At 34.9% G+C, this 19,041-nt stretch overlaps 1 protein-coding gene across 6 annotated transcripts in view; it reads right to left on the bottom strand.

Annotated features, from left to right (window-relative positions):
* ARFIP1 (ARF interacting protein 1) overlaps positions 1-19,041 on the bottom strand; it is a 1,058,373-nt gene that overhangs the window by 57,692 nt on the left and 981,640 nt on the right. For all 6 annotated transcript variants that reach the window (XM_074377362.1, XM_010968509.3, XM_074377360.1 and 3 more), the window contains one exon: positions 12,856-12,957. In XM_074377362.1, coding sequence (XP_074233463.1) covers positions 12,856-12,948 — 93 coding nt within the window. In that variant the 5' untranslated portion in view covers positions 12,949-12,957. The remainder of the gene's footprint in view (positions 1-12,855; positions 12,958-19,041) is intronic.

The raw sequence follows: 19,041 nt of genomic DNA on the forward strand, positions 1-19,041 counted from the left end.
AAAACGCTCTGGGTATTCTGCATCCTTTGCATTTACATATAATGTTAGTCAATTTCTACAAAAAAAGCTAGCTTGGATTTTAACAGAGATTGTGTTGAATCTGATTGATGTGAGGAGCACTGCCATCTAAACAAATTAAGCCTTCTGATTCATGAACATGAGATGTCCTTCCATTTATTTAGATCTTCTTTAACTTCTCTCCACATGTTCTATAGTTTTTAGGGTACAAGATTAGCACATATTCCTGAGTATTTTCTTATTTTTGATGCTATTGTAAATGGAACTATTTTCTTAAATTTGTTTTCAGATTATTTATTCCTAGAGTAGGGAAATAAAATTGAACTTTGCATATTGCTCTTATATCCTACAACTATGCTGAACTTATTAGTTTTAATAGGTTTTTTTGGTGTGTGGATTCTTTAGGATTTTCTATATACAAGGTCACGTTGCCCACAAACAGAGATAGTTTTACCTCTTCCTTTCCAATCTGTATGTCTTTTATATGTATTCTTATTTTTTATACCTTATATATGTTATCAACACTCTTTTATATCCAGTATTTGATAAAAGCTTTTTTGAAAAAAAAGAGTAGTGGTAAAACCAATGTACACTTAACATCTAGAGTTTTTCATTAGCAAGACCAAAAAGACCAAAAGCGAACTCTTTGTTAGATAATCAATGGAGATTATCCAATCCAATCCAAATAAAATTTAATAAACATAAAGTAACACCACAACAACATAATAACATACAAACAAGCTGCAAAGATTTATTCTTGCTTTCTTTACCTTAATTAGAGTCCCTCATGAAATCACCTCTTGAATTCTGTATGGCATACTTTAAAAATGTTAATCAATAGCAACGACTCTCAAATCACTTTTTAAAGTTTGTGACAGTCTCATCTAGTATCAGCTATTACTAGAAACATGAAAGACCTGGAAAGGTAATTCAGATGACCTCATCTGAATACTAGCTTTCTTATCTAGTTGGCTATGTGATCCTGGGCAAGTACTTAAAAACTTTCTTGGCCCCTGTTAGCTCAGCTGTAAAAAGAGGCTAAAATTACTCCAGAGTATTATGAAAATTAGATGAGGTAATATGGGCAAGGTACCCTGTACATATTTCTAGGCACTCACTTAATATTAGCTATCCCTCTCCCCTATTACAATCATCTTTACAACTAATTAGTGCTATTACTATTAATTAGAATAGTAAACGTTTCTCGAGCACTTACTATGTGCCAGGATTGTTCTAAGCACTTTACGTACAGGCAGTCCTCACCTTGCATGACAGTGCAAGATCAAGACTGTAAAAACGACCAAGCACGTGGAAACCACGCAGACTGATTAAAGGGAACAAGTGATTATTCCATGACCTTTAAAAATTCTCGTCAAAATGTAAAAAGTCCTTCCTTGTTTATGTTGTTAAGCTGGGCTTCAATAAGTTTTTCTGGCTCAAATCTAGAGTCTCTCAAACAGCGGCAGTGTCAACAAGCTTATGGTCAGCTGTTTCTTCTATCACTTCATTTAGGTTTGACTTGAACTTCACTTCTTCCATTGTTACCACTTTTCATTTCTTTGCTGCACTTCTATCTTTGTTCACCCATTCCCTTTGGATTATCCATTTCTGGAAAACGTCACATGAATTTATGACCAGGAGACAAGGTGGTAACACAGCCACATGATTTGCTGTCTGTTTGTGAAATGAATAACAGATACACAGTGACCAACTGCCAAGAGACTTTGGAAGAAATGACATGATTAGTCAATAATCACGATATGCATCTGTTACTTACATGTTGATTTATGGACTTGAGTGTTAGCAGGGAAGTTTGTACTTTATACAATTACAGTTCACACACTGTGGTGACAGAAGTTTGAGCTGTGTTATTGGAGACTGGTATTCTTCAATTAAACCATGGTAACTGAAATTAATGCATTTTGGAACTATACAGAGCAGGAACTGCCTTGTATTATCTCATTTAATCTTGACAATAATAGTTTAATTGGTATTTTCACTACTCTTTTACAGATGAGAAAACTGGAACACTGAAAAATGGCACTTAGTTACCAAGCTTCAAGAAACAAAATTAACTGTAATGTAAATAGCTACAAGCAACTTATTAGTCTTAGAATTTATTTTGGTTAGTATGTGTACTAAAAAAATTATTTAAAAAATACCTTTTAAAAAATCATTATTTCAGAATCTGCTGAAGTTTAAACACACACTAATGCAAATACATTCTCATTTTGTGATTTTCAACTAGTTTAAAACATGAGTAACTTTCTTTCCATTTCACTTACTTCCTAACATCACTTATAACCTTTTGTCACAATATCCTTTTCATCTGAGTATTGTTTTGGAGAACACTTAGAATTAAAAAGAAAATTCTTTACATCTAGTTTTATTTACTTCTTATTTCTACCAAATCTCTGAGTCTGTTCATTTGGTTGAATAAATGATCTTTACCGTTCCAGTTTATTTTTTTAGTACACTAATACATTAAATCAAACGGTTTCCAGTTTTAAATATTAGTGATCCTTTTATTCATATTTACATTAAAACCAGATAATGTTTTCTCTCTGAAAGACAAATACACCACTTACAAAATAAATAATGTCAAACCACCAAAATATTTCTTAAACTTTGCAAGTTTGGTCATTAAGCTCAATTATTTATAGAGTGATTTCCCTGGTTATTGCTTTGTTCAAGCCTTGAGAGCTTTTTAGCTCTCCTTAAGATAAAAAGTATCAAAGATATCTCTCAAAATGAGGGATTAAAAAAACCACAGACATACACATGACAGAGAGGTTCAGAAGAGTCGTGTTTGCTGTGCTCTTAGAACTTAGCTGAAAGAACATTATTCATTTTGAATCATCTGTCCTGTCACAAAATATTGTGTAAATTCCCAGAAAAGAGATCCAGTAGTAGTAGCTGGGGAGAGGGGAGCGAGTACCAGGTTAAATAGTAAATATGGTGGACATGTCTCATTACCTAAGCTTTCAAGAATTTAAAAGGTGCTCCCATCCTGTCATGCACGGCCTCTGGAAGAAACAACTTCTAGCCGTCTGAGGATGTTACGTTTCACTCAGACCCCCCAGTGGTCTCCCAAGGATCCTCTACTCAATGAACAAAAGTGCTTCCAGAAAAAAACCTCATGTCCTTTACATAAAACAGCTGTAAAATCTGAAAAGCACTAAGGCCTTCTTTGCCTAAACTGTTACTAACAGAAGGAACCTAACCAAAAGTGGTACAAATAGGTCTATTCATATTCTGAACAGAATTATCATTTTGATAGTGGTCTGGCAGCTAAGTTGCTGCAACACAAAAGGACACGGGATAGGAGAGAGGAATGCATGACTTGTGAGAAAACACTCAGTATTTTATGAGCTTGTTGACTGTTTTTTGTAAAATACACATTCTCTAAATAATATAATTTGGCCTCATAATTCACAGAAATCTAAAATGTGTCTTTACATAACCCTCATGAATTTCTAAAGTGTCTGTTACAAGGTTGTGCTTAGCTTAGTAACTTTTACAATATCTGCTACTGCACTTACGCCTATAGTTTCCAGAATGTATTTCAGAGACAATGAGCCCATTTATAACCAACAACATAAAATCCCTAATTTGCATTTTTATGTCGCTGACATTCGCCTCAACGTTTAAGACTCTGCAAAGTTGTGCTTCACAATTGTACAATAAAATGGAATAAACCTATAGTTAACTCTATTCAAGCTACTAGGATAATGCTGGAGTATTTAATAGTTTTAAAAATAAATCTTCAAACAATTAAAATGAAACAAAATATAATGCTTTTGGCAAAAAAGTTTCATGTATAGTTTAAGTCCTTTTCAAAGGATACAAAATAATACTTATAGGTACAGCTTCGTAGGCTGTGAAGGGGTGCTCATTTTCAACCAAAATAACTTGCCTCCATTTACATTTTAACCGAGGTAAAAAAAGAATGAGGTTAAATGTGTAACTTTATAATTTAGCACTAAAGTTGGTGCAATATCAATACTTAAATGTTCAGCAAATTTGCTTTAAAATACACACCCTTAATCAGATGCACAACACTTTCATTTGTAAGCAGAACTAGAGTTTTATTAATGAATTCTCTTTCACTCAGGGAGGGGAGGAGAAATCTTAAAACAGCAGTGATTCCCAAAGTTCACATTGTAACCACCGACAATCTGTCAGGATTCCCCAAGTATTCTATAACTTACATGAACTCTCTTCTCTCTAGTTTCCTTACACTACATTCTCCCAGTTTCCCTCCTATCTACATTTTAAAAAATGGCTTGGTGTTCTTTATTGGTTCTAGCTTCTCTACAAGAGCAAAGTCCGAAGTCTTCCTTCCCTTCTTCCCTTGGTGACCCAACTGACTTTGTCTCCCTCTCTAGTCATATCGGCCCTGAAATGCATTCTTCCAACAATAGGCAGAGACAAATTTCTAAATGCAAATCTGATGAGACATTTCATTTTTTATGACATTTAGCGGCCCTCCATTGCCTTCTAGGTAAAGTCCAAACTCCTCCACATATTTTTGAGGTTTTGCAGGATCTCATCCCTATTTCTCCAGTCTCCTTTCTCACACATCTGCCCACACATTCTCCACTCCAACAATAGTGAATTTTCAACGCTATGGTCTTGCCACAGGTGGGAACATTCTCTGCCCTTCCTCATCTGGCTAGCTCATCCTTCCGATTCAGTGTGGAGAGAAACTCCTCAGGGAATCATTCCATACTCCTCCCACCTGCTCCCAGAGCACCCTATACCTGGCCCAGCATACCGCTTCTCACATGGTATTAACACTGTCTATACGCTCTTCTGCTGCAGACTGGAAGCTCCCTAAGACCATCTAACCTGCTCCTCTCTGGCAGACCTAGCATCTAGCCGATATAATATGAATACTAAGTTTTCTCAATTTCAACACCTTATCTCATTTTTCAAAATGGATAAAACCTCCCAAAGCATTTACCTCATATACTTTTTAAAGAAACAAACTGAAAATATTGTTAAATGTTCTATGAATTTTGGTAGTTTAAAAAACCCCTTTGTTGTTTTAAGTTAGCTGCTTCTAAGGAATTATCTGCCAGAAGCAAAGCTGTTGTTCGAGCAGATCTCCACATTCCCAGTTTGACTGTAAACATATTGCAACATCCTTAACCTCCTCGCGGTGGCCTCTCTGCCACTCTACAATTATCCTGAGTCAAAGCTGATTATTCTCCCACATTCTGTTTATCAAGTGGGTAGAGGGAGGGTCAGCAATTTCTCAGCTCTCCACTTCTAAACTACCCATTCTCAAACTTGAGTTTGGGTAAGAACCACCTGAGAAATCTACTGAACAGGCAGATTCTTCTCAGCTGCCTGTTGTAACTTTCAGTAAGCTGGGGCATGGAGCCCAGGAGACAATTTCTAACAAGTAAGCGAGGTGATTCTGATGCAGGTGTCCTCTGTCCTCTGTGTACACCTGGAGGAACTCTGCAGTTCAGAACTGCTTTTGGTCCTGCAATGCTGACTCCCAACCCCATTTCTTTGCAGGCCACCCCACAGCACTGCCCTCTTCCCCACCTTAACACCATCATCTGCCTTCTTTCCAGTCAGTACCAAATTACTGAGGGTGCTGTATCCAGGTCTTCTGCTCTGTCCCTATCTCTTATTATGACCCTCGGTGTTCCCAACCCTTTGCCTGCCATTGGGTCCACCTCAGGGATTGATTCTAGGTTCAGTTTACAGTTCCTTCTAGTAGTATATAAGGTGTCTAAGCTGAGATTTCATGGCTCATCAAAGACAGACTACTAATGGCACAGTATGTAGTATGCTGTTTTATTTTTTTTTAAATACAAATAGCAAAATACTTAAACTAAAACAAGAGCTATTGCATGAGCCTGCCTACCTATGCTGATGCAGATTGATGGGTTATAGTAAAACAATGTGTAAAGACGTATGATTTTCCCCCCCCTCAGTATACTTGTAGGAAGCCTTAATTTGGTAGTTTGATTCAGATTTGATCGTTTGTATTTGGACAAGGGGCCAAAAAATGTGAGGGCAGATAAAAGATATATTCAAGTAACACAGTACATCCCAACCTACAAGTTAGTCTCAGATTTCATTAACTCCTTCATCTCTAATGCCTTTCACCTTTCTTGCCCAATTCTACTTAAGCAACTGGAATTCCCATGGCCACTCTTTGGACCTTATCATTGCTCAGAAAGTAATACTTTTAGAAAAATTTTAATTCTAGTGATTCACTTTAAGATCACAATCTCCTTCCATATCTGTAACTTCACTTGATGAAGATAGCAAACCTCCTGACTTATTCTCTGTTTTATGTTCTATTTTCTTTATCAACACACATACACACACACACAATCTCAAACTCAATCTCATTTCTCTCTCTCTCCCCCCACCTCCCTCTCATTCATTCAACAAACATTTAATACCTTACAGTATCGTTACCTTCTGGCAGTTTACTGCCTACTCTTTTGGCCTCACTCCAACTCCTGCATTCAGACTAAGGTCTAGATTCTAACTAGTACTGAAGTTTGATAAGAATGAAATCATGTACAAACTTGCATCAAGGAAATGCTGAATTCACTCAAAGACTATCGCTGTGGAAATACTAGTATGTAACTACACCCAAAAAAATTTCTCCTAGATATAAAAAAAAAACTTATCCATGATTGCATTTGTTTATAAATAAAGGCACAATCTACAAATTATAATTAAGATACATATGGCTTCAGTCTTTCATTAGAATCATATTTATTCACAATTTCAACAGGAATCCCAATCCAGAGTTAATTTAATAGATGTATATATAATACACATATTTTAAAACTTAATTTGTGGTAATAGTACTAAGAATATATTCTATACTTGGAAAGTAATTACTAAAATGAATCAGATTTTGCACGGATTAAACAACCCTTGAAAAACATTTGCCATACCTTTAAAAGGGTCCAAGACATACATTTGGTAAAAACTGGCCATAAGAAAAAGTTCCCATGAAATCAATGCTGCCACTGTCTGAACTACTAAATTTTTCAGATATGAATAATGCAGAAACATTACACTGTTATCACCATACAGTATGTGGAAAAACCATGATCACGTGGTATCCAAATTCTAGGGCAGGATGACTGAAGTAGAAAATGTCAAATTTAAATCCTTACATTGAAATCCATTCTTTCACTGAACAGCTCTACTGTAAATCATAAACTGTACAGTGTGCACACACTCTCTGCCTTCAATGTGATTCTAATCTCTCGGGAAAAGAAGATAAATAAATGGACAGTTACATCATTAAGGTGAGAGAAAGAAACATGTCCCACACAATGTTCTTACAATTTCTATTCTTATATTCTTTCCCAAGTCTTCCTTAGACTGCTAAAGTAGGTTATTCAGACTGATGAGTACAGCGGAATTGAGAAACTATTTAGTTTAACAAAATCATTAAAGAATAAAAGAAAAATAACAACAAAAATGTCCAAAACAAGAAAACTTCCAACAACCAACAAATACAACAAAGATGACTGTGATGCATGTTGGGAAATTAAGAACAAAAGATGTATCAAGTCTCAGAGTACAGTATCTCTTCCCTGTCTTCCTCAGCACTCTGGAAACCTTGTTTCTAGTCCTGATTCTAACATCTATTCACTCATTCAACAAACATTTAATGAAGGCCCCAATTATCTATTCTGTGCCAGCACTGCTGCCAAGCCCCGCAGATGAGGTAACGAATGAGCACTCTTGCCCGCACTGTGCTTACCATGAAAGCCTTTGGTACTGTTAGTTAACATGGGTAATTTTATCACAACCTCAGGGGCCCTTACCTCAGGTGTAAAATAAAGTAGTGAGACTCACAGACCTTTAAGGTACTCCTACTGAACTAAAATCCTGTCACTTAACTCAAAACTTGTAGACCAGGAGTATTTAAGACACAGGGAACCTAAGGATCCACAGACAGAGTTTAAGGGATCCTAAACTCATTCAAACTGGACACAAGATTTGGTAGTTTTGTGTATATACGCCTTTTCATAGAGAAAAGGTACATAGGTGGAAAAACCTAAATTGTGAATTTTAGCTTTGGGACTTCCACAGGGAAAGTTCTATTTTAGCTGTATCTATTACGATGATTTCTCTAAATCTGCCAAATATAACTTAATTCACAAGAAGCTTCAACCATACGGAGCTAATACGTGCTTCTTCATTTTAACTCATGGCATACATCGCACATTTCTAATCTAGTATTTTGACCAGCACTATAACAGAATAAACTATAAATAATATGCAGTTTACAAGTAAAAGTATTCTTTAGAGGTTAAACTTTACTACACTTCAAAAAATAATAATTATTTTTTATTTAGAAGCAAAAATATTTTTGCTGTAAAAACTGCAGTAAGTATTACTATCCTATCCTCTCAACATACAGTTGTTGCCCCTTATCTTAATAAAAAGAATAACAAACCTTGAAACATTAATATATGTTAAGCTGCTGTCAGGGAATTTCCAGGACAAGTTCTCCCATTACATTCTCTATTTCAATGTGAATGTTGACTTAGAAACTACCCAGGGCCTCTCCTAGTAGGACAGACTTAGAAGGGAAATCAAAAGAAAAATGAAACATCAGCAATGAGACAGAAACAAGAACACACTCACTCACTCACAATTTCACTGCCTGGGCCATAGTGACACCAACTGGCCAGACAAGTAATGACAACTTAATTAGGCACCATCTTAATTTATATAAGACTACTGTTTTAAAGTGTATTCTGCAGTATGCATTAAATAAAAGTCATTATATGATTTTAAACATCAAATATGTATAAAAGGAAGATGTATGTTAATAAAATACCTCAGAAAACTCTGGTTATGGTCTAGTTTTGTATGAGACCTCTCTACTAGTCTATAAAATACAATCTAATGCTAAGCAATATATTATTCACACTTTTTTCCCTATGAACTTTTATCTATAGTAAAATAGAAACATGGATTTCAGGTTAAATACAATTTCCCTTTCATTGCTAAGGAAAATAAAGGAGCATGCCAAAAATATAAGTAAGTACATGACTAATAGAGCTTGCGTGTAATTTATTCAACAGTCAAAAGATGCTTTTGAAATCTTGTTTTCATTCATGGTAAAAGAAAACACATAGCCTTTCTTTAAAAAAAAAGAATATTAAATATGTAAGAGGCTCATGATGCATATATTTTTCATAAGAGCAGATATAAACAGAAACAATTTTTATGATGTTGAATTTCTTTAGGGAGATTAAGTGGGGTGTACTGGTTGAAGTGGATTATTGTTTCTAAGGAAACTTGCCCATTGGTAAAGTTCACATCCAATGAGAGGGGACCTCCAGGACAACCCCTTCTTTTTCCCTTCTCTACCTTCCCATAGAAAATGAAAAAACATTAAAAGGTAATCTCCAAAAAGAGAATCAGATATTAAACAAGAAGTAAACTTACAAAGCTACAAGTTAACTGGCTTTGCATAAGCAAAAAAAACCTCATACAGATATATTATGATTTAATTCACTTTACTCTAGTAAGACTTCATTCTAAAGTTAAAATTTGCAAGGATAAAGGAAAACTTTTTTCAGTGCTACTCAAAGGCAAATAAAGGTTCTTAACAAAAGACTCATAATAGATTTAAGGTATAAGGCAATCCTGAAGAACAAAGCTGGAGGAATTAACTACCAGGTATCAAGGCTGAAGCTAGTATCTGTTCCAGACTTAATTACTCTAATAAGTAAGTAGGTAAGATAATTTGGTATTATTGCAAGGACAGACAAAAAGACAAAGAAATAAAACACAGAGCCCAGTAGTAGACCCACATGTATATGATCACCTGATTAACAGCAAAGGGCCCCTGTGGAGAGTCTTTTCAATAAATGATGAATATCAGATGATATTCATATGGGAAAATAAATAAACCTTGACCCCTACATCACGCCATACACAAAATTCAAGACGAATCTCCACGTGAGAATCAAAACAGTAAAATTTCTTAGAAGAAAACAGAGTATCTTCATGATACTGGAAAAGGCCAATTTTCTTAGAAGGGTCACAAAAATTATAAACACTGAAAAATCAGATTTCAATAAAATTAACTTTTGCTATCTAAAGATACCATTAATAGAAAACATCTGCAATACACACATTCAAACAAATGACTTGTACCTCAAAAATATAAAGAATTCCTACAAATGAATTAGAAAAGGGCATACACTCAAAAGAAAAATGGACAAAGGACTTGAAAATGCACTTCATAAAAGATAATATCCAAGTGGTCAGTAAGAATATGAAAATATGCTCAACATCATTAATCATCAGGGAGATGCATATTAAAACCACAAGGAGACACCATTATGATGCTATTAGAATGGTTAAAATTAAAAAGTATCACAATATCAAAAATTGGTAATGATGTGGAACAACCACAACATTCATTCACTGCTGACAGGACTGTCAACTGGTTCAATCACTCTAGCAAACTAGTTGACAGTATCTACCAAGGCCAAAAGTCATGTACTGTAACCTGGCAATTCCACTCCAGGGTATATACCCAACATAAACAGGTGACTGTGTGCACCAGAAGACCTGGACAAGCATGGTCACAGCAGCTTTATTAACAACAGCCATGAACGGGAAACCACCTAGGTATCCGTCAATTGAAGAATGGATACACAGATTGTGGTGTATTAACACAACAGAAAACGATGTTACAACAGAAAAGAATTAAATACTGCCAAAGTAACAATACGAATAAATTTCACAGACATGATGTTGAATGAAAGCCAGTCAGAAAAGAGTACATACTGTATGATTCCATTTACATCCAGTCCAGGAAGAGTCAAAAGCAATCAATGGTGTCAGAATTATGGCAATAGCAATGACCCTGGAAGGGAGGGAGGCGTACTGCCTAGAAGAGGGCAAGATGGAGCCAGGTAACGTCCTGGAAAAGTTCTACATCTTGATATAGGTGGTGTTTCCATCGAGCTTTACACTTAACATTTGTGCTTTTTACTATGTAAAAGTATAAGCTATAGATCAAAAAATAAACAACAACAAGAAAAATGATAGGTTTAAGATGGCAGGTGAATCTCCAAAACAATGCAGCATTTTGTATGCAATGCATTTTTGTTAGACAAAGGTTTCCTTAGACTGTCTATTAAATCCCTGATGGCAGGTATTTTTGTCATTTTTTGTTCACTAGGATATCTCCAGTGCCTGGTACACAGCAGATCTCAAAAAATATTTGCGGAATAAATTTGCAAAAAGGAGCTGTTATCAAAAATGAGATGAAGCAATCATTAATTAAAATCCTGGTACAATGAGTTATTTGAATTAATAGAAGTTTATAAAGTAACTGGTAGAGTCTAATGATGGTAACTTGAGTTTCTTTGATATGCAAGTGTACCTTAGTGTTTCCAAATATCAGAAAACTAAAACCTGCTATGAAAATTTCCTTTGTGTGCTCAGAATTTAAGTCTCCTTCTTCTGTCAGTCACTCTGTACTGGTCCATGGGTGCTTAGAAATCAAGTTAAAACACTTGCAATTAAAACAAACACATCCCAAGCTTGAAAATACATCTGTTTCTTCCAAAGGACTACTGAGGCAAAAATAAGTGAAACTCAGTGTAATTTTCTAAAATCAATTAAAATGATCTATCTAAAACAGTGGTTCTCAACCAGAGGCAAGTTTTTCCCTTCCCGCGGGGACACATTTGGCAATGTCTGAAGACAATGCTGCTTGTCACAACTGGAGGGTACGGTACTTCTGGCATCTACTAGGAAGGGGCCAGGCATTCTGCTAACCATCCTACACACATATGCCAACACACCACAGAGGAGTCTGTCTGGCCCAAAATGTCGGTAACACTGAGACTGAGAAATCCTGATCTAAACTATCACCTTCTGTTACACTAAAACACAGAATTTTATTCTTAAATATATGAAGTAAAACGACTCCTATTTAAACTGTAAAATGAATTCAAGTATCTTTCAACCATCACTTTTTCAAAAATATGAAAACTATCGTTTTAAAGTTATTTACAGTTGTACACATGTATCAAATGTCATTAAAAGGGATGTTTGATGCAAATGTCTCCAGAAATAACCTATCATTTCTAGGACTGTGTTAGGCATATTACTTATTTTAATCCCATTTAAAATTAATATCCCCCACGAAAAGAAATAAGGTGCTCATTTACAGAGATTACGAAAAAAAAACTAGAAGAGATTAAATAAATATCAGGGTTACACTGTTAGAAATGGCATAGATGTTCATCCACATTATTTCCAAATCCATGGTACTCCCACTAAAATACATTATATTTCAATTTCAAATGAGAGGCAGATCAAAATTAAACACACTCCAAGTTTCATTTTCCACTGAGTCAAGTATGTCACTTTAGAAAGTGAACAGCAAAGTCAGGAGAAGCCTACTTAGGAATTATGTATTAAGGACACACAGAAAAGAGATCAGACAATGCCAATTTTTTACAGGATAGTCTAGAGTTAATATTTTTTCTTATCACAAATAGAATGAAATAAAGTTTTTAATAAAGTTATATACTAAAATCATCAGACACACCCTTGTTCTGGTCATATAAGAAAATCACTGACAGTAACATCAAAGTCTAAATGCTTTACTAGTCTAGAGCTTTATCTTGAAAAATCACTAGCATGACACACCTCGTCATCCCTACATAGTAACATGAGATTCTTGGCATTTCAGCCAATGTAAGAAAATACTCCTATATTAAATTCTATTTCTTTCATCTCAATATTTAAGGAGCGTATCATGATTCTCTGTATTAAGAGAGAGAAAAGTGTTCTTACCCTATTAAAGCCATGTTCATGAGAGTCATCAACTTCTCCATTGCTAGTCACTGGAATTTCTGCTGCTGAATTTTTTGGAGATTCTTGAGCCATGGTAGACTCCTAAAAAAAAGGAGGTAAGAAACAGTTATAAATAACACCAAATCATAGAAGGCAAATATTCAAAAGACTATATTCATATTTATAGCACTTAAAAGCCACTTTTATAGCCCCTTTTTAAATAATTATAACATACCTATCCTTATATAATAATCATCATACTGAAATAATACAAAATACAACTGGCTTTTAAAATTGCATTCAACTTAGATTTCTTGATCTTGCTGTAGATATCAGGGGGTAATATCCTTACCTTATAAATGGTGCAAATGACACAGAAATCAAAAATGCAAATAATGTCTGAGTATTATTAAAAACAGTTTTGACCTTGTAGATTGCCAGAAAGATTCTTGGACCTACAGACCACACTTTAAAAAACAAAATTTAACCAGTATTTAGTGAAACTTGTTATGTGCAAGGGATTCTATTAGATTCTATAGAATATAAAAAACAAATAATGTGTGTCACTGATCTGGCGGAAGGTACCACTGATTCAGTTTGGGAGACTGACTGTACTCTTCAGTAAGTATCTGCCTCTCTTTCTTTAGGATCCTCTAAAACCAAATTCTTCGGAATGGTTACAGATTGTATAAATCCTAGGGTCTTCCTGGGCTAGATTTCTATTTCTTGGCAATTGTAGAAATGTTCTGCTTCTCACAGAATCTCATATATACAACACTTCTACTTCTTATACAAACTTCTTTTTCTTTACCACGACAAATTTTATACATAATAAAGTTTCTATTTTCTGACACAAAAATGAATAGACCATCTCTATATCTTTGTATTCCCAGGGCAACAGAATGAAGATCTAAGTAAATAAATAAATACTTTTCCTTTTAGTAAAGTCAGGGCCTTTAAGGACAGAGACAGCCAGAGCCATCTCTTTATCATTGGAAATTAGCCCAGGGTTTGGCAAACAAGAATTTCTCAATGAATGTCTACTGACTGGAAAGGATATGAGCTAAAACAAAAGTCCGATCTGTAGTTACGAAGGTGTTAAAATGACCATTATACATTTGTGCTCCACATTCACTCTCTTCCTTGTCCCACCCATGGAGCATGTGATAACACATTCATTTCTTCTCATGGGTATCATTGCAGTAAAACAAACCAAGGGGAAATATCTGAAACAGCCAAAAAAAAAAAAGTGAATTATCAAGTACCTCAAAAATCAGTGTACTTGAATTATTTGGAAACAGTTTTGAGAAAAGACTAAAATGTCAAATTGAAATCCTAATTGGTTAAGCCAATGAAAAAAGAACTTTCAGAATAATGCAAAATTCTGCTATTATTACTTACAACATTTCCCAGAAAATTTACTTATTTCCTTGTATTCCTCAATATCTTATTTAAAAAGTCGTAGTTCAGAGTTCCTCTTACCACAAGCCTGAAACTAGTGAGGAAATTAATACAGTTAACATTCCATGTAAACCTTGAAAACTAAAAAAAGAAAAAATTTCAGACAGAAGACTTAAAAAATTCAAGAAAGGAAAACAAAAACTCCTCTGCTTTAGTCTGGATTCTGGGGAAAGAGTCTCTGAAATGAAGTTTGCATGCAGAAAACTTTCTGTGGAGTTAGTTCTCCACTAAAATGAGTGGAGACAATACTTCAAGGACACAGAGACTTTGAGACACAGAATAAAACTGCCGAGCGGTGTCGAACAGAGCAGGCGAATGGAGTACCATTCTAAACAACTGCTTATCTATCGGTTCCACTAATCGGATCGTGTATCACTCTGAGCTAATGAATATCAAAGTAATGCCACAGCATCCAAGACTATCCCATTACATGATTTATTTTGTGCAGAATAATGACATTCCAAGAAGAAATAAAACTGTAAAGAGGTTGAAAATTGAAAATAAGAAAAGCAATTGTTTTTTGAAAACAATTCCAATTATATTGGAAAAACAGATTAATGATGAACATATACACTGTTAATGCATTACACTACAGTGAAGTGTGAATTTGGGCCCGCAGGAAACACACCTGATCCACAGTGGGCAATCAATGTGTTAATCAGAGGTGATATTTAAGATGTATCTTATAGGATGACAGATGGGAACAGTTGAGGGATTCTAAATAGAAGGAAAAAAAGCACAGCAGAAAAAGAGTCTAGTATATTCTAGAAGCTGCAAGTAAAGCGACTTGGCTAGAACGGTGATTATTCATTCATATATTCATCGTTCAACTAATTTATTGAACTCTCTAATGCACAAGGCGTAATTTCAGACACACAGGATAGAGCAGTGAACAAAACAGACAAAACTCCCTACCCTCATAGAACTTACATCTTAGTTGGGGAAAACAAACTGATAAATACACACATCATACAGTTGTGAGTGCTAATGGGCACATGTATCTACACGTGTTCATAAATGTGCTGTTTTAAAGAGAGTGATCAGAGAAAACCTCTGAAGAGATACAGTATTTTTGTGAGACCTGAATAAAGTGAGGGAGTGAGCCATAAAGATACCTGGGAGTACAGCATTCCAGGCAGAGGGAATAGTAAATACAAAGATGAGGAGATGGGAACATGCTCAGCTTTTCAAGGAATGCCAAGACGACCATGCAGCTTGAGAGAAGAGCCAGAGGAAAACAGAAGAAAATGTCAGAGAGGCAGCCAGTGGCAAGAACATGTGTGAAATGAGCAATACAAGCAAATTTCCATCTCCTTGGATTTTAGCCTAAAACTAAGTCCTACCCATACTGCGCACCCAGTAGTTGTGACAGCACACAGGAGAAAACTAGTCTTTTTGAGTTGGAGAAGAGTTAGGCTAATAAAATTAATGGGAATGACACTCTCATCACTTCTATTCAACACAGTACTGGAAATCTAGCCATAGCAGTCAGAAAAGAAAAAGAAATAAAAGGGATCCAAATTGGAATGGAAGAGGTAAAAATGTCACTATATGCAGATGACATGATACTATATATGGAAAATCCTAAAGACTCCACACAAAAACTACTAGAGCTGATAAATGAATTCAGCAAAACAGCAGGTTACAAGATTAACATACAGAATTCAGTTGCATTTCTTAACACTAACAATGAAATATCACAAAAGGAAAGTAAAAAAGAAAAAAAAAACTTTAAAAACTGCATCAAGAAACCAAATACTTAAGAATAAACCTGACTAAGGAGGTGAAAGACTTATACACTGAGAATGTAAAACATCGATAAAGGAAATTAAAGATGATTTAAAGAAATGAAAAGCTATCCCATGCTCTTGGACTAAAAGATTTAATATTGTTAAAATGGCCATACTACCCAAAGCAATCTACCAATTTAACGTGATCCCTATCAAATTACCCATGACATTTTTCACATAAAGAGAACAAATAATCCTAAAATTTACATGGACTCACAAAAGACTCAGAATTGCCAAAGCAATACTGAAGAAAAAGAATGAAGCTGGAGGCATAACCCACCAAGAATTCAGACAGTACTACAAAGTTACAGCAATTAAAACAGTATGGTATAGCACAAAAACACACATATGGATCAACGGATCAGAAAAGAGAGCTTAGAAATGAACCCACAGATTTATGGTCAATCTTCGACAAAGAAGGCAAGAATATGCAATGGAGAAAATACAGTTTCTTCAGCATGTGATGTCGGGAAAGCTGAACAGCCATGTATAAATTAATAAAGTTAGAACATTCCCTCACACTACCACAAAAATAAACCCAAAATGGCTTAAAGACTTAAACATGAGACAGGACATCACAAATCTCCTAGAAGAGAACACAGGCAAAATATTCTGACATAAGTTGTAGCAACATTTTCCTAGGTCAGTCTACAAAGGCAATAGAAATAAAAGCAAAAATAAACAAATGGCACCTAATTAAACATAGGCTTTTGCACAGCAAAGGAAACCATAAACAAAACAAAAAGACAACCTACGGACTGGGAGAAAATATTTGCAAATGACAAGGGTTTAACTTTCAGAATATACAAACAGCTCATACAACTCAATATCAAAAAACCAAACAATCCAATCACAAAATGGGCAGAAGATCTAAACAGACATTTCTCCACAGAAGACATACAGATGGCCAACAGGCACATGAAAAGATGCACAGTATTGCTAATTATCAGAGAAATACAAATCAAAACTACAATAAAGTATCACCTCATACTGGTCAGAATGTCCATCATTAAAATGTCCACCATAAATGCTGGAGAGGGTATGGAGAAAAAGGAACACTCCTACACTGTTAGTGGGAATGTAAATTGGTGTAGCCACTATGGAAAACAGTATAGAGATTCCTTAAAAAACTAAAAATAGACTTACCATATGACCCAGTAACCCCACTCCTGGCCATGTATCTCCAATTAGAAAAGATACATGCACTGTCAATGTTTACAGCAACACTATTTACAATAGCCAAGACATGGAAGCAACCTGAATGTCCACTGACAGATGACTGGATAAAGAAGATGTGATAAACACACACACACAACGGAATACTACTCAGCCATAAAAAGAACAAAATAATGCCATTTGCAGCAACATAGATGGACCTAGAGATTATCATACTAAGTGAAGTAAGTCAGAGAAAAATAAATATCATGATATCACTTATATGTGGAATCTAAAAAAAAGACACAAATGAACTTATTTATAAAACAGAAACAGACTCACAGATACAGAAAACAAACTATGGTTACCAAAGGAGAAAGGGTGGGGCAGCAAGGGATAAACTGGGAGTTTGGAATTAGCAGATACAAACTAGTATATACAGAATAGATGAACAATAAGGCCCTACTGTATAGCACAGGGAACTATATTCAATATCTTATAATAACCTATAATGAAAAAAATATGAAAAAGACCGTGTATATATATGTGTGTAACTGAATCACTACGCTGTATCCTAGAAACTAACACAACATTGTAAACCAATTATACTTCAATTAAAAAAAAAGAAAAAAAGAAGAAGCAATAAAGGGAATGGAGGAATCCTAACAAGGAAAGATCCAGAAAGAGGATCCTCACACTCTTTTTACTCTTATGTCTGACTAACCCCTAAATGCACCTGCACAGAACAGACTCCACTGAATGCAGCTAATGACAAAAGATCTGAATTGAGACCAGAGCTGCCATCCAACAAACAATATCTCTAATGTAAGTCCAGCCAAGAAAATTATCAGCCAAAACAAAGGAAGCAATATTCTTTCGAGAAAAATAACAGAATCTAAGACTTCCACATCTCAAGTTCAAAATGCAATCTAAAATTACCAGACATATGATGAACCAAGAAGATAAAACATATTTCCAAGGGAAAAGAAAATCCATCTAATCTGAGATGAACCAGAGATTGGAAGAAACAGATATGGATTTTAAAAACACCTTCAATTAAGTAAAGCAAAATATTTTTAATGAATCAAATCTCAGTGAAAAAATAGAAAATCTCAGCACAGAAAAAGAAACAGTAAAAATGAGGCAAATGGACTCTAGAACTGAAAACTATAATTTTTCAAAGAAAAAAAATCACTGGATGGACTTAGCCAGAAAAAGATAACAGGGTAAAAAGTAAAACTAAATTAAATCAATATAAATTATCCAAGCTAAAGAACAAAGAGAAAAGAACACTGAAGAAAAAGAGCTTCAGAGACCTATAAGCCAATATTAACTATTCCAATTTATGTGTAATTAAAATACCAGAAGAAGGAGAGAGAAAAATTGTACAGAAAATGTATTTTAAGAATTAATGGCCAAACTTTTCCCAAACTTGATGAAGGACAAAAATTTATAGATTTAAGATGCTTAATGAACACGATGCAGAATAAACACCAAATCCATGCCAAGGGACATCACACAGTCAAATTATTTAAAACCGAAGATAAAGAGCTAACTTCTAGAGCAGCAAGAGAAAAACAATATATTACTATCAGGAAATGACAATCCAACTAATGGCTGATTTCTTATCAGATACTATAAAGCCCAGAAGAGAGTGGAACATTGCAGAAAAAGAAGAAAACCATCTACCCAGCATTCCATATCCAGTGAAAATACCTTTGAAGAACTAGAAAAGAATATTAAGGGTATTTTCAGATAAAACTAAAAGAACTCATCACCA

This window comes from Camelus bactrianus, chromosome 2, assembly GCF_048773025.1.
Source record: "Camelus bactrianus isolate YW-2024 breed Bactrian camel chromosome 2, ASM4877302v1, whole genome shotgun sequence".
Classification (NCBI taxonomy): Eukaryota; Metazoa; Chordata; class Mammalia; order Artiodactyla; family Camelidae; genus Camelus; species Camelus bactrianus.